This window comes from Fundulus heteroclitus, chromosome 17 (genome assembly GCF_011125445.2).
Source record: "Fundulus heteroclitus isolate FHET01 chromosome 17, MU-UCD_Fhet_4.1, whole genome shotgun sequence".
In the NCBI taxonomy this organism is placed as follows: Eukaryota; Metazoa; Chordata; class Actinopteri; order Cyprinodontiformes; family Fundulidae; genus Fundulus; species Fundulus heteroclitus.
In genome coordinates, this window is record NC_046377.1 from 3357305 (window position 1) to 3381772 (window position 24468).

At 42.2% G+C, this 24468-nt stretch overlaps 1 protein-coding gene across 3 annotated transcripts; it reads right to left on the minus strand.

The window, feature by feature from the left end:
* Positions 1-4980: 4980 nt before the first annotated feature.
* On the minus strand, positions 4981-24454 carry LOC105929812 (ATP-dependent DNA helicase Q1). Of its 3 annotated transcripts, XM_036149059.1 has the most exons (16): positions 23773-24322; positions 21560-21598; positions 20623-20841; positions 20357-20536; positions 20038-20144; positions 18986-19184; positions 18651-18817; positions 17206-17284; positions 15794-15942; positions 13989-14106; positions 13766-13904; positions 13598-13689; positions 13301-13520; positions 11581-11710; positions 8422-8563; positions 6042-6165 (listed from the first exon to the last, which is right to left on the minus strand). In XM_036149059.1, the coding sequence occupies exons 2-15, from the start codon at positions 21576-21578 to the stop codon at positions 8459-8461; spliced, it is 1923 nt and encodes a 640-aa protein (XP_036004952.1). In that variant the 5' UTR covers positions 21579-21598; positions 23773-24322; the 3' UTR covers positions 6042-6165; positions 8422-8458. The 3 variants fall into 3 exon arrangements, with proteins under 3 accessions (XP_036004950.1, XP_036004949.1, XP_036004952.1); XM_036149057.1 differs by lacking the exons at positions 8422-8563; positions 23773-24322 and adding an exon at positions 24350-24454 and having other exon boundaries at positions 4981-6165; XM_036149056.1 differs by lacking the exon at positions 8422-8563 and having other exon boundaries at positions 4981-6165; positions 23773-24317.
* Between the last annotated feature and the right edge of the window lie 14 nt (positions 24455-24468).

A 24468-nucleotide genomic window follows, 5' to 3' on the forward strand; every position in this document is an offset into this window, starting at 1 on the left:
AATGCAGATGACTCTCCCTGTGGCTCTACGGTTCCCCAGGAGTGAATGCTGCTTGTCATGACTTTGATGCAATCAACTGGGTTCCCTTATATAGGACATTTTTGACCAATCTATATAATCTGATTGAATTTGACTTTGGGAAGTGCCTTCAGATAACATGTTACATGAATTGGCGCTATATAAATAAAATTTAATTAAAATTGAAAATACTGAAGAATTCCCAGGAGATGCCTACTGAACTGACGACCCACCCAGGAGGTCGCAAGGGACTCCAGCGTGACCTCCAAAGTGCGGATGGCCTCACTTGCTAGTTGAGTGAAAATGGCCTGCGTTGGCAGAGTTCTCAGAAAACCACTGCTGAGCAAGAATAGCGAAGGTTTATCTCAGTTTTTCTAAGAGACACCTTGGTGATCCCTAAGACTTTTGGGATCTGTGGGCTGACGAGACAAAAGTTTTCTGTCCCGTTACATCTGCCAAAGAGTGACACTGCATCTTATTTTTATTTATTTATTTATTTATTTTATTTTTTTCTCCCCAGTGTCCTGTCTAGCAATGTGGCAATAAAAATTGATATCTTAATGCCAAATAGAGCTCGACAGATTTTACTTTCACAAGTGGAGCAAACAGCTTTCGCCATAATGCTCCGCTTGATTTGTGCATGTAAATAGCTTTATTGTGATTCCTGCAGGGAGAATTTCAAATTATATGGACACTACAATGGGAAAGTAGGAGAGTAAAAGAAAAACAAGAAGAGAAAAAAAAAGAGAAAGAAGAGGTGAAAGAAAGAAGAGATAAAAGGAAGAGAATGATAAAACTTCCTCTGTCTGCTCCATCACCTGGAAAGAGACACAAAAAGAACAGCACAACCAACAGACATAAAGCAACAGATACAATCGTGTAACACCTTGATACCATTGCTAAATCATATGTATGTATATGTATTATTTAAGCTGACATGTGTAATGTGATACCTAAAAAAAAAAAAGTAAAAGAAAGTAAATAAATTATAGCCTTTCTGTATATAAGTGAACATTTAATACCTGGGACCCAGCACCAGGGAGATTGTGAGAGTGCACTAGTTTAGGTGAAAATTATCCAGAAGGAAATGGCTTGATAGTGATTGTGGAGAACCGAAGACCCACCTTCCCCGAGCACAGAGGCAGGGGTCAGGGGACCCGTAACCCCGGACTCCCAAAGGGGCCCCCAAAGCAGTGCGCCCGAGAGGGGCCTTCACAGGAAATCTACAACCCCCCCCTGAGGAAAGAGGAGAGACGACCCCGAGGAAATCCCCCAGCCACCGCAATGTCGACGCCCTCAAGAGCCTCCTCCTCCAGGCCCCAGACTCCGTGCCGCGATCGGAGATCGGGGGTGTGCAAAAGACCCTTGATCCTCCCTACGCCCGCTCAGATGTTGTGTTGTTGCATGTTGATCTCAGGTGTGTTTAAAACTGGGAGCACCGAAGGGGGTGCACGGCACAGCCCACCCCCCCTCCGGAAGGGAGCTGGTGCCAGCGCCCCCCCTCCAAGCAACTACCCAGAAGAACCCTCAATGTCTAAATGCGAGAGGGGGTGAAGGGAGCCGCCCGGGGCGAGGCTCACACAACATAAGCCCCCCCCCCAGACGTCTTCCCCCCACCCCCCCCCCATATCGTGGCCTACATGGATGTGTGTTGTGAAAATGTTTGGAGTGAAAGTGTCTAAAATGCATGATAAAATTGGGGAGAGGGACGTCACCAAAAGGTGGCAACCTCCAGTAACGCCCTCTCCCCAAGGACCTACATGTGTGGCGGCGTGATGGAGCAGGCAGAGGGAGGAGTCCGGGGATGGGGAGCAAAGGACTGGGGAGCCAACCCAGGGAGCCAGCTCCCCTACTGACTCCAATAGGCACCCCCCGCTCCCCGAAAGCTCCACCCGGAGAAAGGGGCCCCTCCAGCGGCACCACCATAGCCCGGGGGCCGGGGAGAGGCCGCAGGGCCCGCCAGCCAACCACCCACCAGGACCAACACCTCTACCTCCCCCAGCCCACCCCCCATGCCTACTGTATTTAACCCCCCCCCCCCCCAAAAAAAAGAAAAAAAAAAGATTATTAATAATAATAATAATAATAATAATAATAATATATAATTAAATAAATAAATTAATAAGATGGGGGACCCTGGCCAGCCAGCCCGCACGAGCCATCCCAAACCCCAACCCCCAGGTGAGACCCGCACCGGGAGACTACACGGACCAGGACCGGGACAGGGGGCCGGACACAAGCCCACCAGAACGTCCACCAAACCCCCCCCCCCCCCCCCCCCCCCCACCCGTAGATTTAAACCCTCCCCAACACTAACATTCAAACATCTCACCATACATTCGACACTAGACATCCAGGCTGGGTAAGTCACTACTCCCCCTCCCTCCCCTCCCCCCACTAGCAGAATGCCAACCCAAAGAAGGGGAAGAGCATCTGCCCTGAGATGTTAATGACCATGCCCCCCTACCAGCTCAACAGGCCCTGAGGACCCCCAGCGCACCAGAGGCCCCGTGCAGGGGCGGACACCCGGGTGCACGCCGGCCCAGACCCCAAGCGGCACACCCCCCGGAACCGGAACCCCCGAGGCCCCGCCGGGGGGGTTCCGGTGCATCTTAGAAAAGGAACATTGTACCAACAGTATGGTGGTTGCTGTGTGATGATCTGGGATTGTTTTGCTGCCTCAGGACCTGGAAGGCTGACGATGTACTAAAACATCCTGAAGAAGAATGTCTGACCTTCTGTCTGTAACATCAGTCTGAACCTTAATGATCCAAAACAGACCACCAAGACCACATCTGAATGGATTAAGGAAAACAAAATACTTTGGAGTGGCCTAGTCAAAGTGCTGACCCGAATTCTATTGAGATGCATATACATAACCTTAAAAACGCTCCAATGTGGCTCAAATACAACAATTCTGCAAAGATGAATGGGCCAAAATTCCTCCACAGCGCTGGAAAAGACTCACTGCCAGTCATCGCAATGGCTCGATTGCAGTTATTGCTGCTAAAGGTGGTCCAATCAGTTATTAAGTTAAGGGAGTGATCACTTTTTCACAAAGGACCATAAAGGGTTTGGACGTTTTCGCCTTCATAGTAAACATCATTTAAATATTGCATTTGCGTTCACTTGCGTCCTTTTTGTCAATTATTTACACGTTTGATAATCTGAAACATTTACTTGCATTGAATTCATGAGGGAGGCAAACAGCTTTTCTCCCCCATTGTAGATACCCTGGTTCCACAATATTAGGAATAAAGGTCATATGTGATTATGTTGGTAATGTCGCAAAGACAATATAACTTGACATGATAAATACTTAGCTAAACAACATCAATACTGTGATGTTTTGGGTTCATTGCAAATATTGATCACAGATAGTAACTAGTCCATTCAGCTGGAAAACAAATTCAGGGTTTGATTCTCACGAACACGGTCTTATTGATTATTGTTGAATGGAAAGTAGCTTAGCTAACATTAGAGTATTGCAGTCCAAGCAGTATTTAACGTGTACAGTGACATTTTAGTAAAATTTAAAAAATGTTCTGCACCTCTAATATAAAATATATAAAAAAGAGCACATTTTTATATTTATATAATGAAATGTAAATGCCCATCCCTCATTTACATATGGTCAAAGTCTATTGACACAGAGATGCTATCTGGCAGGCAGCATAGCTGAAGGGGCAAACTGGTTTGCTCCAGTTCTGGAGGCAGAACGCAGCAAACTCCTTGAGTGAGTCAGGAAACCATGAACTTTTCCTCTCGGTGTTGTATGATTTGTGTTATTAATCATGTTAAAGAACATTGGTATTTTCCACATGAAAGGTGCTACTAGATCTAATCTAATATTTATTTATTTAGCATATTTCTTAAGCAGCTCTCCCATTTGGCATTCAGGGGAAACCCCTTTTTTTGACACCTCAAGGGAAACTTGCATGTGGCATGCCAAGATTATAATGTTTAGTCCTCATTTTGAAAAAGTAGTGAAACATGACATGATCTTAAATATACTGCTCAAAAAAATAAAGGGAACACTTAAACAACACAACGTAACTCCAAGTCAATTTCTGTGAAATCAAACTGGCCGCTTAAGAAGCAACGCTAATTGACAATAAATTTCATCCGCTGCTGTGCAAATGGAATAGACAGTAGGTGGAAACTAGAGACATTTAGCAAGACCCCCCAATAAAGGAAAGGTTCTGCAGGTGGTGACCACAGACCACTTCTCAGTTCCTCTGCTTTCTGCCTGATGTTTTGGTCACTTTTGAATGCTGGCGGTGCTTTCCCTCTAGTGGTGGCATGAGACGGAGTCTACAACCCACACAAGTGGCTCAGGTAGTGCAGCTCATCCAGGATGGCGCATCAATGAGAGCTGTGGCAAGAAGGTTTGCTGTCTGTCAGTGTAGTGTCCAGAGCATGGAGGCGCTACCAGGAGACAGGTCAGTACATCAGGAGACATGGAGGAGTCTGTAGGAGGGCAACAGCCCTCCATGTGCTCAGCAGAGGTAGTCTGACTGCCATGAGGTATAGAGAGGAGATCCTCAGACCCATTGTGAGACCATGTGCTGGTGTGGTTGGCCCTGGGTTCCTCCTAATGCCAGACGATGCTAGACCTCACGTGGCTGGAGTGTGTCAGTGGTTTCTGCAAGACGAAGGCATTGATGCTGTGGACCAGCCGTACCCCAGACCTGAATCCAACTGAGCACATCCGGAACATCATAATTATATCAGGAGTATACGCTTTGTTTTTATTTTCAGGTGGCAGAAATGTGCTTCCATGGACTAAAAAGCAGTGTGATGAACGTTAACCTCAGCTGGAAATCCAGATTCAGAAGTTAACCACATACAAGTTGACTGAATATGAAAACCACCACAGATGAGAAAAGTTGTTTCTGTTGTTCCGTTTCACCTAAAGGCCGTCGAAGGAAAACGCTCCTAATCAGAGACAGGTGAGGAAAATTTATCTTCAACGGCAATTTTATTCCTAAAACTAGATTCTTTCCCCCACATCCATACAAAATTGCTTCAACTTTTATAAATAACTTTTTTTCAGTGTAAGACAATTTAATCTTTTATTACATAAGTAAAAAAAATCTGCTTCTTTTAGAAAAGGAAATCTTTGTGTAACATGACAGAACGATGGGGATACAAATCAGTTTGGAAACAAAAGAAAAAATAGGCCTGAAGTTACAGCAGGCACGAGATTTTCAACATATTTAGTCTTCAGTGCTGTCAGAGGACTAGCTTATTTCCAGGGCCAACATATTAGGGTGTGGTCTACATACTAAAGAACATCAAAGTTAAATTGTCTTTAATTCTGCCGTGGATGACAAGAACAAGTTGTATTCCTCTGATGGCATCTTTTTAATTAATTAATAAAAAAACTAAACTAAAATGCTTTTCTAGAGTCTTGTCAGGTGAAATCTATCTTTAGCTGTTTTTTTTCAGTAAACGCAAAGTAGCAACAAAGCTACAAAGCTGTCAGCGATGGAGCGCTTTTCTCCTGCCGCTGACACGTGTCCACAAACTGCGCGCTGTCTGGGCGATGGTGACCCGCTGGGGCAGACGGAGGCTTCTCAGAGGCTCCCTGATACATGACAGGACCCCCGTCTCCGGAGGGGGCCCTAGGTGCTCGTGGGAAATGTAGTTTATCCTCTTAAGCTGTTTGCTGTAGTAGTTCCTGAGGTCACAGAGCTCCTCAGCCGCTGTTGCAGATATGACTGAACCCTGGGAAGGAGAGCTGGACACAGTCAGGACAGGGCTGTCGCTTGGAAGGTTTCGGCCTGCCGCTCTGACGTTACCACAATGCTTTCTCCTCGCCCTCCAGGAGCTAGCCGAGGTTTGCTTGGAAACAGATTCGATCGGATTCAACTTTGGCCCCTCGCTTACATCCACATTGTGCACTGTGTTAATTTCTACATCCACGTTTACTACATGTTGGGACATAAATGGCCTCTCATCTTTATCTTCCTCCCCCTGCCCTTGAGCAGGCTGGTTTTGTGCTCCCTCTGGCGGTCTGCCTGGTTTCAGGTCTTGTTTCCTCTGTTCCTTTGTTAGTTTCTTTGGGGGGCATCTGCTCTTAATGACAGCGGGGTCTAGGCTCATACAGACCACCTCCTCACCGACCTCCACAGCTGGCGTGCTCTGCAACGATGAAATACAGAGAATGAGCGAATAAAAGATGCCAGTCTGTGGAAAATAAATCAAAAAGAGAATATTGCCGATCAGTTTTGGTTAGAGCTTTCTAAAGCATCAAGCAGCAGAAGCAGATTTCACAAGTGGTGTCAGTGAGCGCTACTGACCAGTGATATAATAATGGGATGAAATGTTAGAGACAGGTGAGGCATGATGCAGTGTGGGGTCAGAGGCACCAGGAAAAAGGCTTTAGGCTTGGACGATGACTTAATTTTTTTTTTTTTTTTTACAATTTTAGTCACAAGGAATCATTCATAGTACTGTATTTTTTGGACCGTAAAGTGCACCAGATTATAAGGCACACTAAATATTCTTCCCAAGTGTGTAATATCACTCCGTCCCTTCACGTACACTGCTCTCTCCTGAGAGAGAGAACTGTCTGTCTCTGTCAGGAGGACAGAGTAGTTAGACTACACTGCCCTGTTTCTAACATACAGCCAAAATAAAGTTAACTTTTATATTGAATTAATTTACTAGGTTTAGTGTTTGTAGCGGATACTCCGGGCGCGGGCTGCCTTACATGAATGCACTTGTAGTTTCGACATTACAGTCAGGCAGTCTTGTAGACAGCTCAGGGGTCCGATCAGATAGTGACACAGTGTACCGTAATGCTCCTAATATCCATTGAGTGGAGCGGCTTCGTTGCTAACCAAAGTCGTTCTTACACATTTTTGAGCATATTATACCAGCAATTTTTTAGAAAATTTAAGGATTTTAAGTGCGCCTTATACTCCGAAAAATACGGTATACATGGAAATATGGAATTCTTGCTTTGAATTTCTAATTTAAACTATTGTTCCTAAATTTAATGATTAATTTCTCTTAAAATTCACACCCACACTTTCTGCCAATGGGACTTGGATTAGCTAGATGAATGGTAGCATCGGGTGGGTTGGAGATGCCTACAAAGAAAACATTCTTAAACTTGAAGGTTTAGAAGAAGCAAACACGGGAAACAGGAATTAGAGCAACAGCGAACCACAAATCAGAATCACTGGCAAAAGTCTGCGTAGCTGCTTGTTTAACGTCGTGCTACAACAGCAAATATCTATGTATATTATCAGGATTTTATGTGATAGAGCAGCTCTAAGCAAGAGGCATCACACCGTGAAGAACAAGGAGCTCTCCAAGCAATTCAGGGTGGGGTTAGAAAAAAATATCCAGATCTTTGTTCCCCCAGAGCACCATCAGATCCATCATCTTCAAATGGAAAGTACCTGGTACCATAGTGAGCCTGGCAAGAGAGGGGCACCTACCAGAAGCAATACTCAAAAGGTTTAAAAGCAAACATTTAAATGTGTTGGAATGGCCTAGTCAAAGTCCAGACCTCAATCCAATTGAGAATCTGCTGGTAGACTTGAAGATCACTGTTCACAAGTGGAAACCATCCATCATGGTGGAGCTGGAGCAGTTTTGCCTTGAGAGATGGGCAGAAATCTTAGAGGCCAGAAGTGGCGAGCTCATAGTGACTGATCCAAAGACACTTAGAGCTGGAATTGCCACAAAAGGTGTTGCTAAGGAGACCCGACTTAAGTGGGTTAAACAGTTTCTGTTATTTTGCCCTATTTGTTGTTTGCTTCACAATAACAACAAAATTGACTTCGTCAAACTTTTAGCCATGTTTTGTAGAAACTTGCAAACAATTCATTTTAATACCAGGTTGGGAGGCAACAGAACATAAAATATGCCAAGGGGGTGAATACATCTGGAAGGCACTAATGTCTGATCCTGCTGAACAGCTGGGGTGGCTAAAATTATTTAAAATGTCACTAAGTCTGATGGAAAGATGGCAAAAGCTGTTTGTCGTATATTCAGTAGACCACGCCCGGTTTCTATGCAGCCAACTGGACTAAAAGGACACCAGCGCATATAGAAACCTGGCCTGGTCTGACGATTTGATGTCTCCAGATGTTGGACACTGAAAATAAATGGTGATTTAGTGAACTTTACGCAGTGGAAAGAGTTCAGCTTTTTCTATGAGAATACAGAAATGATGTGTTTCATCGCCCAAGCCTGCTGGTTAGAGAACAGATGCGGTAACCTTTATAGATTTACGCTTTAGGAACCTGTCACCATTGGGGAAGAAGTAGGTTCGTACCAAACCAACCTCCAACAATTCAGTTTCAAACATCAAGCAAAATCATCAGGGTGACGTCATGCCGACAGAAGCAGAAGGGAACAGAATAAAAGAATGATGGACTGTACTTTGTTGACTTGTCTTCTGGGCTGGGTGGGGAGGGGGCTAGCAAAGATCTTTCTTGGCTTTCTTGGACACACGGGAGTCTCCGGAGCTTTGAACTGATCTCTTTCCCTCTTTGGATTTTCCCTTGCCAGTTTCAGCTTTTACCTGCAAGTCATTAACAACAGTCTTTATCTGAGACAGTCCACGGCTACAGAGAGTGAACCAAAGGAACACAGCAATCTGGGACAGAATTGTACATGTCAGCATTCCTAGATCTGATGTTCACATTTCAATGTCTGGACATTCCCATGGTGTTTGGACTGGAATACGATGGTTTGAACATAGGTAGTAGTATGACGGCCCAAAAGTCTTTGCGGTTTGTCTGGCATATTGATTACTCCATGATTTCGCACAAGGAAGCAGTTTTAGGTACTGCCTTTGTAGTGTGAATCAGCGCCATTTCAAATCACGTACTACAATGTAATTTATGAGGGGAAACAGTGTTGTATCTTTTACTAGTAATTAAATCCTCCGTTTATCAATCTGATGTGAATTCTTTCTCTTTCATTTTGAACAACGAATTATTATACATTCAAGAAACCCAGGAGTTACTCTATTTCTGGGCTCTGTAACTTGTTTTTTAGTCGGTGAAAACAAAACAGTCTCTGAACTCTAGGACAAAAATCACCCAAAGCAACTGTTTGAATCAGAGGGTAAATGTTTTTAACTAATGAAACTAATTTATATTTACTTTTTTTTTTTAATACTGATGAAGAACATAAGTAAAATCTACTTGTAGTGATCAGAAATAAGAGGGATTTGCAAAGAATAACACATCAACTTTTGCCTAATTATCTTTCAGCCAATTCAAGCTCTGAGTATCCTCACCTTTTTACTCATAATTCCTCGTCTGGTCATTGAATTAATGTTCCCTCATTATAAAGGTGTAAGCTGGGAAGAAAGAGTAATCTGTCTAATTTTGGTCTGACTTCTCATAATGCTACGATCACTTCATTAGATGTTGTGGAGGTTCCCAAGTACAACATACTGCCTTACCAAGACTTTTTAGGGGACATTTTGGGAAGTTTTTGGAAAAGAATAACCAACACACCATTTTATATCCATGGTCTCTGTTTTTTGTGTTCTTATAACTGATCATGTATCTGTTTGCTTTGTTTAAAATAGGAGTCACACTGTAAGTCTCTATAGGGAACAGAGGGGACCGTCTGTAAAGGATATCGCAGTAAACCGGGAGATTTGGGATAATTTTTGGATAAAGTGTGAAGATTATTGGAAACAATTAGAACCCGTCATAACTGGTAGTAGACAGTATGTTGTTGGACTAGAGGTTTTTATGATGCTGTGGTAAAATGATTGTTTTTTTGTAAAGTTAAGCACACACTACAATGAGCTATGATTGGTTAGGTTAAAGAAGAACGAGGAGTATCAAAAAGACATGTTTCTGAGACGAACTGATGTGTAATGAAAAGCAAGATTCTCACTACAAGCAGGCCTTTGAGAAGAAAAAAAAATAACCCATCACATCCGATTCTCACTTACCTCTTTAAATATTGTAAACAAGGTGCAGACATATTGTAAAACAGCAAACCAAACACATATCAGCCAGTGAAAGAAGAAGAAACAAGTTAGTTTTCAGAAAGAAGGGACAGGAGACGGCAGTGGGAAAGGAGACATTCAAATTAATACAGAACAGACAAAAAGTAAATCTGAATGGAGTCTAAGAGCTGCTGAAGCAACAGATAAACAGCTCTGGGATATACTTGGTAACCAGCTGTCAGCTGAAAGAGAAACGCATCAACTTGGCTTCAATCATCTGACGTTTTATGAGAGAGCCTCCAGCACCAGTCAGACTTCACTTTTACGATTACATCTCAGTACTGAGGTGGGACGCTGGTTCAACTCTCTTGTTTCTGGGCTCATTAGATTAGAAACTTTAGGTCATCTTCAGTTCATATATGCTACTTTAGAGAATCACTGTTAAAATTTGTCTAGATAAGGTTGAGTTAGATATTAAAAAGGTATATAGCCACGTAAAATGATTATAAAAAAGACCAAAAAAAAAGTTTCATCGTAATAAAATAATGTTATATACACCAAGCCTCCATCCTGATAGTATTTTGATAGTCCTTTCTGAGACGAAAAAGAATTTGCTCTCGGGTGCGATTAACAAATACAAACAGATGTGGCGCCATCTATTGGCAGTATCGCACAATCATATCATAATGCCAAGTTGCTTAATTTATAAATCAACTGTAAATAACGGCGAACCAAGCCTGACCCTCGGCAATGCCACGCAGTAAAGCAACAGCTCGGCATGATCAAAGACCAACCGTTATTAATTAAATTAAATGATCCAGCAGCAACTAAGAGCCTCATATCAGAACATTTACTCACGTCACTCAATTCTGCGGTCACATCTGAGCCTCTGGAGGTTTAGTGTTCGCTTCAGTAAACATCAACATTCATACTGCTTTCCCAGCGACATTCCAGTCTTTTCCCTCTTGGAATCATATTTTTTAGTGCTTTTTTTCTACTGGATCTTGGACCATTCTTCATTGTTTTCGCTGGGAGAAGCTAATAGCCGTTAGCCACTTCCTTGTTTTAACCTACTACCTACCTACTGCCGTATAAAAACTTTACCCAAAAAAAGAACTATCCCTTTAAGACTTTTTTTAAAGACTTTTATCCTTGGTTAAATTATATTTAAGTGAGGAATTAAACATGTTGTGAAGTTGCACTACCTTTCTCTAAACTCTTTTAACAGCCTTTGTTTGTTGCAACTAGAAATATTTCCAAAAGGCCAAATTTCTCTTTTCTGGTAAGCGATGGAAAAGAGCAGTAGCCTTTATTGAGTCATCCGTAGTGTACAGCAACATGTGGGGGAGGGGGAGCGATGTGTTCTTATAAGTGCTAAACACGTTTTGAATCCTTTGTATACTTAAGCGACAGCCGGCCCGTGTCTAAGCTAGCTAACATAAACTAACTAAGAAAAGTGAGAGCAACTTTTCTGGCCAAAGAGGACGGGAGAACTTTCAAAGATTTGTTTTTCAGGTTTTTCACCGCATTCTTTGATGAGGGCCATTTAAAACACCCTTTCTTAATTATAAGAAGAACCAGAGGTACTAAATGACTTCTGCTTGCCTTGTAAACGTAACACTCACCGCAGAAGGTCCGTCTCCAGCTGTCCACATGTTCATGGTGATTGTGTGAGTGTCCTTCTTCAGCAGAGGAGCTTTGCGGCCCAGCTTCATATAGAAGTAGGTGGCATACGGAGTGAAGCTGTAATCCTCTCTAGAGTCAACACCGAGAAACCAAGAAAAGCTGCTTTTTATGGACAGCTGAAATGGAAGTTCGGTCCGAGCCAAAAGCCCTACTGCTACCAGCTAGGTCTGCCATGTAAGGGCACATTAAAGAACAGCGTGGGCAGATGGCCTGTCCACTCTTTTAAACACTTCTAGGAAGTTGGTAAGCTGGTAGAGAGCTAGCTAAATGAGCTGTTATAATTAAACAGTAACATTACTCTAATTATACTGTACCATTCATATATCACCATGCTTTTCTTCCGAATACTTAACTAATTTAATGTCTGCCGTCAAAATAAAGTGAAAATAGGGCTGGACGTTATAGAAAAACAGCATAACGATAAAATAGAAATCATATAATTATATATAAAAATAGATATCGATAATTATCAACAAATTCAAAACATATATTTTAAGTGCAGCCCTGATAAGTTTATGCTGTTGCTTGATGACCTATTTTTAGATACAGAACAAAAACAATGAATTCAAACTCAACCCTTTAGTGAACCAACTTTTTACAAAAAGTGAAAGTTTTTAGAACAGAAAAAAGAACGCTTGCTCTCTGAAGTCTTTGAAGGGGGCGGGGCTTGATGACGGAACATTCCTCGCTCTGCGTTTGTGATTGGTTGGGATGATGTAATGACTGTAATATTAATCTACAAGTCTAAAATGAAAAAAGGAAAACTGTTATTCTATTGAACTTTTTATTTAACCTTTTTTCTATCATCGATATACATCTATCGATCGATATATGTTGTTATTGAATTATCGTCCAGCCCTAAGTGAAAACAGGTTTTAGGTAAGATGACCCCTCCAATAGCACCACCGGCAGCAGAGGTTTATCAAATAAGGGTTCAATGCATGATAAACTAGGGTGCAAACCCTCGGGTATAAACGGTATAAGTTTATTAAAAAAATAAACGCACCCAAATGTTTGTTGTTACCAATTATTGACCTAATGAAGCCTGGAGAAGGTGAGAAGACTTAAAGTGGGAAAAAAGAAAAAAATGTTGCCATTTAACATTTAAAAAGTGTTGCTCTTTTTTTGTTAATTGTTTGTCTCATCTATGTTGCAATAACCTCCCTGTTAATTGGAAGATATTAGACTGTTGATATTAAACATTTGTCTTTTTCCAGTACAAAAAAAATGTTGCTCCTTTTATGAAAAAGGAGCATTAAAAATGTAAATATATAAAAAGAATAATAAATACTGTGTGTTCACGTTTATGTCTGAAGTAATTGAACAGATTTATTGGGTTGCAAATGAAAGGAAACGCTGGAATATAACATATATAATCACATCTTTAAGAGGCGGACTTAACGGCTCTAAAAAAATCTATCTATAGAATTAGGGAGCATGGTGGGCAACAACAACAACCCTACTTTTAAAGTCAGTGGGCAAACATTATGCTAATGTGAACGTTTTATTTTCATTAACTGACAAATTCCAGACCTTCACCCCTAAAGAGGTTCACTCAGAATAAACAAAAAAAACAATGAAATGTAGCTAGGGCTTATAAGCTAAACCTTTAGTAAATCAGTAAGGTCACAGACTAAACACAGAAACAGAACGTGTCACCTGAGGTATCCCTGAAGAAGCAAGGAGACGATGACAGCTTCAGCCTGCCGTCGAGACAGAGCAGTAGTGGTCTGGATCATCTTCCTGAGCTTGGCGGGGCCCCTCCCCAACCATGTCTCCACCAGCTTCAGCGGAGTCACCTTTTCATCCATGGACCCCGCTTGCTCAACAATCATCACCACTTGTCTCGCATGCTGAGTTATGTCAACGCTGCCGTAGTCTGAAGGGGGTTATAGAGCCGATGGTTACATTTTGGACCCACAAGCGCAGACGTTACACCGTGCTGTATGTCCAAACCTTTTGCACTGCGGCATGTGTCACACATTTGGTTACACCCCTCATTGTCCCACACCTCGTCAAAGTGTACGGCCATGAGAGAGCGCCGACACCTTCACACAGCAAACGCGACAATCAGGTGACATCCAGCCGGTGTGTAAGCCAAAATCGCATCCTGATGCACGTTACCTATCGACGTTGTGGCAGTAGGCAACCATCTGCAGCAGCTTCTGGTGGCCAACATTCTCCATGACCACCATGGTGCTGATCCGGAAGATATCAGCAAAGCCAAAATAGACGATGCAGTCCGCTGGAAGATCATCCCGACCTGAAGACTCAATGGATTTTCAATGAATTAATCAGCACCGAAGCTGCTGTCCATTAGACATCAAAGGTACGATGGCGTGTATACCTGCACGGCCGCTCTCCTGGTAGTAGTTCTCGATGGACTTGCTGATGGTGTGGTGGATAACAAAGCGGACATCTGGTTTATCAATGCCCATGCCAAACGCCACAGTGGCGACCACAACCTGCACACCAACACAGTCGCACTCAGTCAGCGCTTCATAATGACCCCCACAACCACATGGGTTGTTACACCTGGGCTTTCAGTATATTTGTTTTTAACTGGCCCAAAACTCATGAAGGCAGGCGTTCAAAAACAAAGATATACTATAAAGATGCAACAAGCAAGAATGCCCTTCCAGCTTTGTATGTTTACTGTGTTTTTCGGACTATAAGTCTCCCCGGAATATAAGTCCAATCAGTCAAAAAATGCATCATAAAGAGGAAAAAAAAACATATATAAGTCACACCGGACTGTAAGTCACATTTATTTAGAATTTTATTTCACACAATCCAAGACCAAAACTGACATTTAATCTGGTAAGGCAATTTATTCAATTGCACAGCTGCATCCACAATGGGCTGAATAATATGGAACATACATGGTAGGTTGAATGGGGTAAATTAGCATATCAAGCCACCATCTCCTAACCTGAAAGTTCTCGTCAGAGCATTTCGGTCTAATTACGCTGAAATTAGACCGTGAGCGTAACGGTGCTACGTGCTAAGCTAACAGCAGGACACTGATGTTTGACAGCAACATAAAGCTCATGTGCATCAGTGAAGGTGTAAACCTCCCGTACAACAGAGCTGTAAGCTAGCGCTAGCTGTTATTAGCTCCACGGACAGCCCAATAACGAGGTCAGTTTCCTTCGAGCTGCACCGCGCAACTCTTCGCTGCATGAACGCATACTGAAACAGTGAAACAACAGATGTACGTGTGTTTAGCCTTTGTCGTTTAAAAGTTCATGTTTTAACTGATTTTTAAGCAGTAAAAGAGTAGTGTATAGTTTCTACAAGCCTAGAGCGCCCTCTTGCGGCTATAGGCAGTAATCTTTACTACCTGGTTCGTGTTGTTCAGTATGAATTACCATTTAAAATGGATGTCTAAGTCATAGGATCGGCCAAACTATGAAACAAAAGTGCGACTCGTAGTCCGAAAAATACGGTACTTTACAAAAACAAGCTGGTTTGTTTCTACTGTATTCCACCCGTACAACGTCCGCTTCGCAAAACCCAGCAAGAAGTTGAAAAGAAAATAAATAAATAAAAAGAACAAGTCACGCACAACCAGTGCCTCATCAGAACAACTACGTTGAACAGATGGCAGCAATCATTCTTGCTGTCTCAGCTCTGTAGTCGTACAGGTAGTAAAATGTGTGATAAGCTAGCTGAGCACCTTGAGCCGTTTCTTTTCCAGTAGGCTCCCACCCCACACCTGTCAGTGAGAACAGAGAGGGACTGTGATGCTGCGCCCTGGAGACCGCCTGCTTGGAGCAGCTCAGTGTATCAAGCTCAGTGTCACATATAAAACAGTTTGAATAGGATAAAAACACTGAATTATTTAACACACCAATCCCCAGTCAGAGCGAAAAACATCTCTGGCAGATTGATCGGAAACATCTAAAACAAGCAGAACCAGGCCCACCAGGACCAGACAAGAATCCACCGATTCAACAAATCAGACGATTTATCACAAACAAGCAGAATCAGTCAATCGACAGGGAAACTCCAGTTTAGACTTCTGCTGTTGTTCTTCGAAAAATAATTACATAAAAAATTATAAAACACTCAATCATGCAAGACTGCTTCAACAACACATTCTGATTACGGCAATCAGATCAACAAGAGTTGGTGGATTAGAAAAGGTACCTGGATTTTGTTAGAGGTCCATTTGCGGTGAACCTGGGACTTGTCCTCCGGGTCCATGTTGCTGTGATAGGGATATGCTGAGATGTCTCTTTTCTTTAGTTCAGAGGATACCGTCTCGGCCTCCTTCTGGGAGAACACGTACACAATGCCTGTGGCAGATACAGCAGCGTCACGAAGTGGCTGCTCTGTGTGGAGATACACCACTGCCAAAAGTATTCGCTCACCTGCCTTGACTGGTATATGAACTTCAGTGACATATAACAGCTTCAGCTCTTCCGGGAAGGCTGTCCACAAGGTTCTGGAGTGTGTTTAAGGGAATGTTTCACCATTCTGCCAGAAGCGCATTTGTGAGGTCAGACACTGATGTTGGACAAGAAGGTCTGGCTCTCAGTTTCCGCTCTTATTCACCCAAAAGGTGTTCTATCGGGTTGAGGTCAGGCTCTGTACAGGCCAGTCAAGGTCATCCACACCAAACTCTCCCATTCGTGTTTTATGGACTTTGAGGAGAGGAAGGGGATATCTCCAAGCTGTTCCCACAAAGCTGGGAGCATGGAGTTGTCAAAGTCTCTTGGTCTTCTGAATCATTCAGAGTTCTTTTCACTGGAACTAGGGACCAAGCTCAGCTCCTGTAAAAGAACTCCACCAAACTTTACTCTTGGCACAGTGCCGTTTTGCTGGCAACCACCAAACCCAGACTTATCCATTAGACGAATGACGAAACACAAGTCATCACTCCAGAAAATGAGCCTGTGCTGCTATAGAGACTGGTGGAGGCGGCATGCTTTACACTGACACTTCCCATTGGACTTGGTGATGTATAGAGCACTTAGCACTTTTTATTGATGAATTATGCACTTAGCATAGAGATTAGCTCCCTATGCGCTGTTCTTGAGCTAATACGAAGGCCGTCTGATCTTTAGAGAGCTGTAGAGATAACTCTGCAGAAGGTTGGCAGACGGAGCACTATTGCGCTTCCGCATCCATTCCCCCTATTCTGTCAATAAACAGCCTGCCATTGTATAGAGCTTTATCTGACAACCCCAAAGCGTTTTACACTCCATTCAGTCATTCACCCATTCATTCACTCGCAGACAGTGGTTAGCGTGGTCGTAGTGGGGGATCCAACAGGCAACCCACCGGGACGAACTCCCTACCTCCTGCACCACTGTCGCCCTAATATTCTAAAGCCCAACCACTTCACGGCTGAGTTTCTAGAAACATTCCTTCACGAATGTTTCTAGAAATGGTCCGCATGCCTAGGTGCTTGATTTCATACACCTGTGGCAACAGAAAGGTCTGGAACACTTGATTCTGATTATTTGGATGGGTGGGCGAACACTTTTGGCTATACAGGGTATGTGAAAGCAAAACAATGCTAGAAATTACTCTAGCTTCGAAGCGCATTGACATACCTGACTGGTCCTTGTACTTCCCTTTAATCAGAGAGGCAATGTCATTCATTAAAGCATCGTCAGAGTCTTTCATGCGAACCTGGGGGGAAAAACAAACAAACAATGTCACATATAAGAACTGGTGGAAGCCACATGTTTATAGTGGCTTAAAATGTCTTTTACTGTTGCTGCAGACACACGTGAAATGTGTTGAGGTCAGGTCGTGTCTTTTGGCCAAAACTTTGATGCCCTACCCCCCATTACTATAATTGTATAGTATGATGCTAATATCGGAAAAAAAAAGAAAAGGGATTGGCCGTTTCACCCACATAAATGTCCATTGAACACAAACTATTTAGTAGGATGCAAATATATTAAAAGGCCCATATAGTTGCAATTCTGAGCATCAACGTGGGTTTCATATAGCAGAAAATGAGTGCATTACCCTCTTAAAGCAATTATGCTTGTATGGTGGCCTGTATACAGTAGACAGTGTTGTCAAAATGAGTCATTAATCTAAGCAGTTAATAAAAAAAAAGAAAAATAATAATCCTAAAGATTCAATCTTGTTCTACGTTTTTTCTTCTGTGGTGTTTGGCAAACAACTTGGTGCAGTATTGCCTCCAACTACAATAAATAAATTTTAAAAAATCACTCTGTTGGGGAAGCCCTAGTGATTAGAATTTTTTGTTTTGTTTTTTTATTGACAAGCCAGAACGAAAATAAGCTGAAATAAAATAGAAATAATGCGACTATTTTCAAAATGTAAGGAGTAGAAAGTACAGATAATTGCATGAAAATGTAAGGGGTAGAAGTAAAAAGCAGGCTACAAAATAAATAAAGCATAAATAACAAAAATGTCTACTTAAGTAAGGTAAAGTATTTTTACTTAGTTACTTGACACATTTGCCTCCATATCGCTATTAAATTTAAGCTGCGTCTATGAATCAAAATAATAAATGTTGTACATGACATTATTGTAACAAATAAGCAATGTTATATTATTTTAACAGCAGCAAGGGATACCAGGATATTGGGCCTCAATTTACTCAAGATCATTCATACATGATGCAATTTGTTCACAAAGTTCTCAAAAGATGCTCTGGTTCCTTCACAGTAAGGTTTATATTGAGATGAAATTACTCAGTGGGACTGTGTTTACTTATCACGACTGCATTTCTCTTGGGCTATCACAGTAAAATTAGCTAAACTGGTAGGTACACAATGCTTTTTTGATTTTGATCTTCTTAAAAAAAATGTCATGTTAACTTCAGTTTCTTTCAATGTCCAAGTTATGCGGAACTTTGTAGGTCGATCGTATAAAATCCCAATAAAATACATTGAAGCTTGTCGTCTTAACGCGACAAAATGGAGAAGGTTCACTGGTATGAACTGGACAGAAGCGTAACAGAGGCGTATGATGCAGACGGCTGAAATGTGTTTGTTGGTGCAGTGGCCACGGTTACCTCATAATAGAGATTAGTCCGATTGAAAGAGGCGGTGATCGTGACCGGCTGCTGCACACACAGGATCTTCTCGCAGTCTTTGAGGACGCTGCACGTTGCCGTGGCCGTGAGGCCGAAGAGCGGCACCGAGGGAAACTGTCTCTTCAGGATGCCCAGGAGTTTATAATCTGCGGCGCAGACGCACAGATATGACGCATGAAGCATTTACTGCCTTGTAACGCAAGACATTAAACAGGAATGTAATATGTTTAGTGGTTTCACTGACAAGAATATAACATCATAATAATATAAGAAAAAAAAAAAGATTTCTGATTGGATGTTCCCAAAAGTCCCACCTGGTCTGAAGTCATGTCCCCACTGGCTACAGCAGTGCACCTCGTCCACAGCGATACGACTCAGCAGCTTTGCTTTGTAGGCTTTCTCCAGGCGAGACATCAGCAGCTTGCTTTTGGCAATTTTCTCTGGAGTTACATAGAGCAGCTTGAAAGGGGAGTTCAGATCTGTCATTCCAGCCATCACAAGCTTGGCATGCTCCTGTGGTTAAAGGGGGATATTTTATATAAGTTGATGTTCTGCCTAGGGCTGGACAATATAGGAAAAAAAAGCATAATGATAAAATAATTTCGTTGCATGTCGATAATTATTAACAAATTCAAAACCTATATTTTAAGCGCATCCCTGGCCATTTTATGCTGTTGCTTAGCAACCTATTTTTAGATACACATACACACAAACACTGAATTCAAACTTTATTCAAGTTTTTTTTTTTTTTAAAGAAAAATGCTCTCTAAACTCTTTAAAGCGGGCGGAATAGAATGCATAAGGAAGGAAAACTGTTCCTCTATTGAACTTTTTACTGACCATTTTTCTATCATCAATATACCTCTATCGATTGATATACATTATTGTTGAATTATCGTCCAGCCCTAAGTTCTGGCTAAAAAGTGCTTTATTTCACTGTGTCTTACATTCTAGAGCCGAAGAAAGCACTAGACTGTGTGTCTCACACTGTAGTTTATCCGATTGTTAAGCCTTTTGTGATTTCCTTTTAACAAAAATGATAACGCACAAACATTATTTACCTATCAATAATCTGCACTATATTCTGTTGAAGTTTAACAGCTTGTTACAAGTTATTAGCCTGACACTCCGAACCCACGATCAGATCCGAAGAAGCCTTTTACATGGGTAGTAAAACCTTAAATACTATGATGGACTGGCGACCTGTACAGGGTGTACCCCGCCTCTCGCCGGTTGACAGCTAGAGATAGGCACCAGCACCCCTCGTGACCCCAATAGGGTTAGACGTGTTAGAAAATGGATGAATGAATGGATGTATGAAACCTTAAAATAAAAAATAAAAAAAAACAAGAGGAAACATATCTACCTTACTGCTCGAGGCATTCAGCATGACCGCTGAAACGTCAATCGACTTCAGGTACATGATCTGATCCTCCATCAGAGACACAAGTGGTGTGATAACCAATGTGAAACCTGCAGCATAAGGACTAATCAGCCCACCATATTCATACAGCGTGACGGAAAGGGAATACAAAGTAATGTACAGAAGAGGCGATGATCAAATTCTTCATTATCATTGCATCTAAAGTAACAACAGATTAACCTGAAAAACAAAAGAGAAAACCTAAAACTTAAGAGAGAGCCAGAAGACGAAACAGAGTTTTCACCAGTGCGTCTCTCTGTACCGTTGGAGCAAACTGCAGGCAGCTGGAAGCAGAGACTTTTCCCTCTTCCTGTTGGCATGACCAGAAACACATCCTTCCCTGCCATGGTTAGATTGATGGCTCTAAGCTGCAGGGCTCTGAACTTGGAGAGATGAAAGGAGTTCTTCAGATGCTCTTCCACCTCCTTGGACCAGGGAAAATCTATCAAGCACAGGTCATAGGGACTTATTCCAAAACCTGGCATCCCAGCATGCACATTTTAAAAAAAATGCTTTGGCAGTCGGTACCTGTGCCGTCGTAACGCTGCAGCTCCTTCTTGCTCATGGCTGGCTCAGGGCCCGGGGACTTTGAGGATGACTGTCCGCCAGCGTCGCAGCCCTTCTCCAGCCGCAGCAGCAGCGCGCTCTTCCGGGAAGTCAGCTGGGCCTGCTTGTCCAGCAGCTCGGAAATCTGAAGCTCCACCAGCTCCAGCTCGGCATCCACCGAGTCCAGCTCGGCCTGCAGATCTGAACACAAACGGCGGCACGACCGCCAGATGAAACAATCCTTACTGACTGGGTTACTGCTCCGTTAAATGGGACGGTTCTCCAACTAAAGGAAAGCAAATGCGCCTGCTGCTCCCTCTTACTGCCACTGATATTAATTTATTAGTAAATTCAGGGGCCTTAGTTCTTTTTTTCCCCCCATTCTTCATCATTCACTGTTTAGTTGCTGGAAACTCTCACTTCATGCTTTGCAGGAAAGCACTTCAGGACACTTGTTTATAGAAGCAATTCTGTAATACGAATCGACCTAATCGCAACAGGAACCCCAGCTATTTCCCCAGAGCCACAGCTTCTGGGGCATCTGCGGGATACGTTGCACAATAATGTCGTCACAATGTAAAAGCTACGCAGTGTGCAATAGTTCACTGCATTTAAGTCGGACAAACAAACACAAAAAAACAGAGAACAATCCCCTTTTGACAGCGCCTCATCTCCCACCTGCGTGGGTCCAGTCCTCTGAGAACTACTACCTCGAGCCGTATAATCTGCCATCAGGGTTTCGGAGACATAGGACCACACAGACAAAGGGGAGACTGTTTACATCTCATCTTAGCGCTGCGCAGCTACTCGGGCAGGTTTTTAAGACTTGATCGTTTGTTACATGTGTAAAACTGCCACAAAAAAAAAAAGAAAAAAAGGAGGACATTTAGGAACTACAAACAAGAAAAGAGACACTCACCTGTAACACCAGCATCCATCTTTCCAGGGGTCTTTTAGTCTATCAGAAAGGAGAATCAGGTTTCTAATTAGACCCAAACCTGTTTAAAACATTACATTTGATTCTAATTTGGTATTAAAAAAATTATATGCAGTCATTGTTTAACAAAATGCATACTGTTTTTTTTTATTATTATTATTATTATTCTGTTTCTTGGTTTTTGTGGCATAGTGGCTTGTTTCTTTTCTTTTCCCTTATATGGGTCGCGCTCTCTACCCCTGCGCGTACTGGGCTTCAATCTTTACAAGGCTCCGAAATGATGTAAATCCAGCCTCGAGTGAACAGAAACACTCTGCATCCTCAAGGCCGCCCTGATTCATCACAAACAGGCGAAGCCAAATGGAAAAGCTGTGAGGTAAGGAATAAGTACACCCTTACTGTCTCCACGCTGCCGCCTGTTTCCATTGGTTGCCAGGAGAAAGCACAACCTAGCTTTGAAAAGTTGCATCTGAATGAGGCCTAAACATGCGAAACAAGGCCATTTGGAGACGTTTGGTGAAAAACAGAGGAAGGAAATGGGTTTGAAGTTATTTTTGATTGGACTTTATAATGGGTAGGACATTTGTGTCTTTATCATTCAATCAAAAAAGAAGTTGCTTCAAACAAACAAACAACAAAATCAATAAAAAAAAGTCACTTCAATGAAAAGATAAAGGTTTTCAATCATAGAAAATAGTTTTTGAATGCAAATAAAATATTTGAGACTCCAAAAATTGCATATGAATGCGTGAGAAATGTTCTCTTTTGATCGAAGTAATCTTTTTTGTGTTTGGGCCATAGATGGGTAGGACATTTGTGTCTTAATCATTCAATTGCAAAAAAAAGTTGTTTCAATCAAAAAAATGTATGTTCAATCGAAGAAAAAACGGTTACAATGCAAAAAAAATACCCCTGTGAATAAAAAAAGTGTTGGGAATGTGGGTTGTTTTTTTAAGTGAAAAAAGTTTTTTTTTTTTTTTTTTTTTTTTGACACAAACGTCCCACAGTGGGCGGGTGCTTCTCTATTGGTCAGACATGTTTGATTGACAAGTGTCTACACCAACAATGACGTCTTTCTGACAAAGAAGTCATGTTCGCCAGCAAGCGCTATAGGCCGTGGCCCAGAATGTGTCTCCATAAGAACTGTGGTATGAACTGTCAGGGGGCAACCTTCTTGCGTTTGGATCGGTTGCTAAATATAGCAGTGATCTCAAAACACCAATGTTCCCACGTTTTAACTTGCACATTAATATGTTATAGCCGATAAAAAAAATATAAACTGTTGCGCACCTGTCCAAGAGGTCACGTGATTCGAGTTTTGCTGCTCAGCCAATCAGATTGGCACGGAAGAGGATTAGGGCCATTCAAAAAAATGTATAAAAGTCTATTCAAGTCTGACTTTAATCTCAGAATTCTGAAAAAGTCAGAATTCTACGTTTTTTTTCTCTCCAAAATTCTGTCTTTTTTTCAGAATTCTGACTTTAATCTCAGAATTGTGGAAAAAAAGTTAGAATTCTGAGAGAAAAAAAAATCAGAATTCTGACTTTTTTTTCAGAATTCTGACTTTAATCTCAGAATTCTGAGATTAAAGTCAGAATTGAATATACTTTTTGTTTTATTTTTTTGAATGGCCCTAATCATTTTCCGTAGATCGGCGTATTGTCAGCTGTGTGAGTTCAACTAGTTTTTTTCTTTGATTGTGGACAGTGGACAAAGGGTACACCTTATTAGGTCATTTGGTTCGGGAGGTTGCGGTGATGCACGTTCAAGAGCTTTACTGACTTTGCTATGTTGCTCTTCTGTGTTACAGCGTAACGGTCAATTTTCAGGGTAACTATCGCAACTTTCAGCATTACGCTGAAATGCGAGACCCTGAGTTTACTTGCAAAAAGAACAAAGTGAAAGCAAACCGACCAAAAAAAAAAAAAAATTAAATTAAATAAAGTCCGCTTTTGCACTTTCCTGATGTGAACACCCCCTCAATCACGCGAATTGGTTGCATCGGATTTTATTTCATATTTTATCGGTATTTTATTTATTTCATTTTTCACTTGTGTGATGTGCCTTCGGCTACTTTTCCTGTGTCTGTTACATTATATCCCACTAAAAATCCCCACAGTCTCTAACAGTGACACACAGGTTTATGTTTTCCAGTACCATCGTGCAGAAATAGTCAAGGAAAAGCCCACACTTACATTCACTGACTGCCTTCACTCAGATAAGAGACAAGTTGATGAGCTAATGATGGCCGGTTTCTTCAGCAAATAAAGATGCTAAGCTTTGGAACAGGTCAATGATGTGCTATTCCTCTTGTATGAGCAATAAACCGGAGACTGGTTCACGTGGTTTCGCTTAATCCGTTGAAGCAGCAAAGCAACCAGTCAAAGACGGGTCAGTTAACTCGTTTTGGACCAACATCCACTTCTACGTTGCTACAGCAGCAAAAGCGAAAACACTGGGAAAAAAGCACAAGGGGCTCCATGGGTAAACTTCACCCCTAAATTTTGTCTGCCAGGTTAGGGACAACTTTCAATCCCTTCCGGGAATCTCGCGGCTTCTTGGACCTGAGGAAGTTCACGTTGATTTTCCGAACAAACGTGCTAAAGTTGATGTTTAACAGATGTGGAGTAAAATAAACCTTTCTTAATATCACAACTCCACGTTGGTCCTGCCTGTCAGAACGCGCGCGGGGTTTTAGCGGAAATAGAAGCATCTGGTGCTGCGTTCAAGAAGCCTAATGCTGCGCGTTCAAGCGTTGCTTATTTAGCCAACCTTTTGCTAAGTCTCTTTCGTTTCGCTTTTAGGTGTATATGCCGAAGCTCGACGGACGCATCGGCTCGATGTATGACGGCCCCAGGAAGGTAGAGCGCCGCCGGTGGCAGGTCGACGTG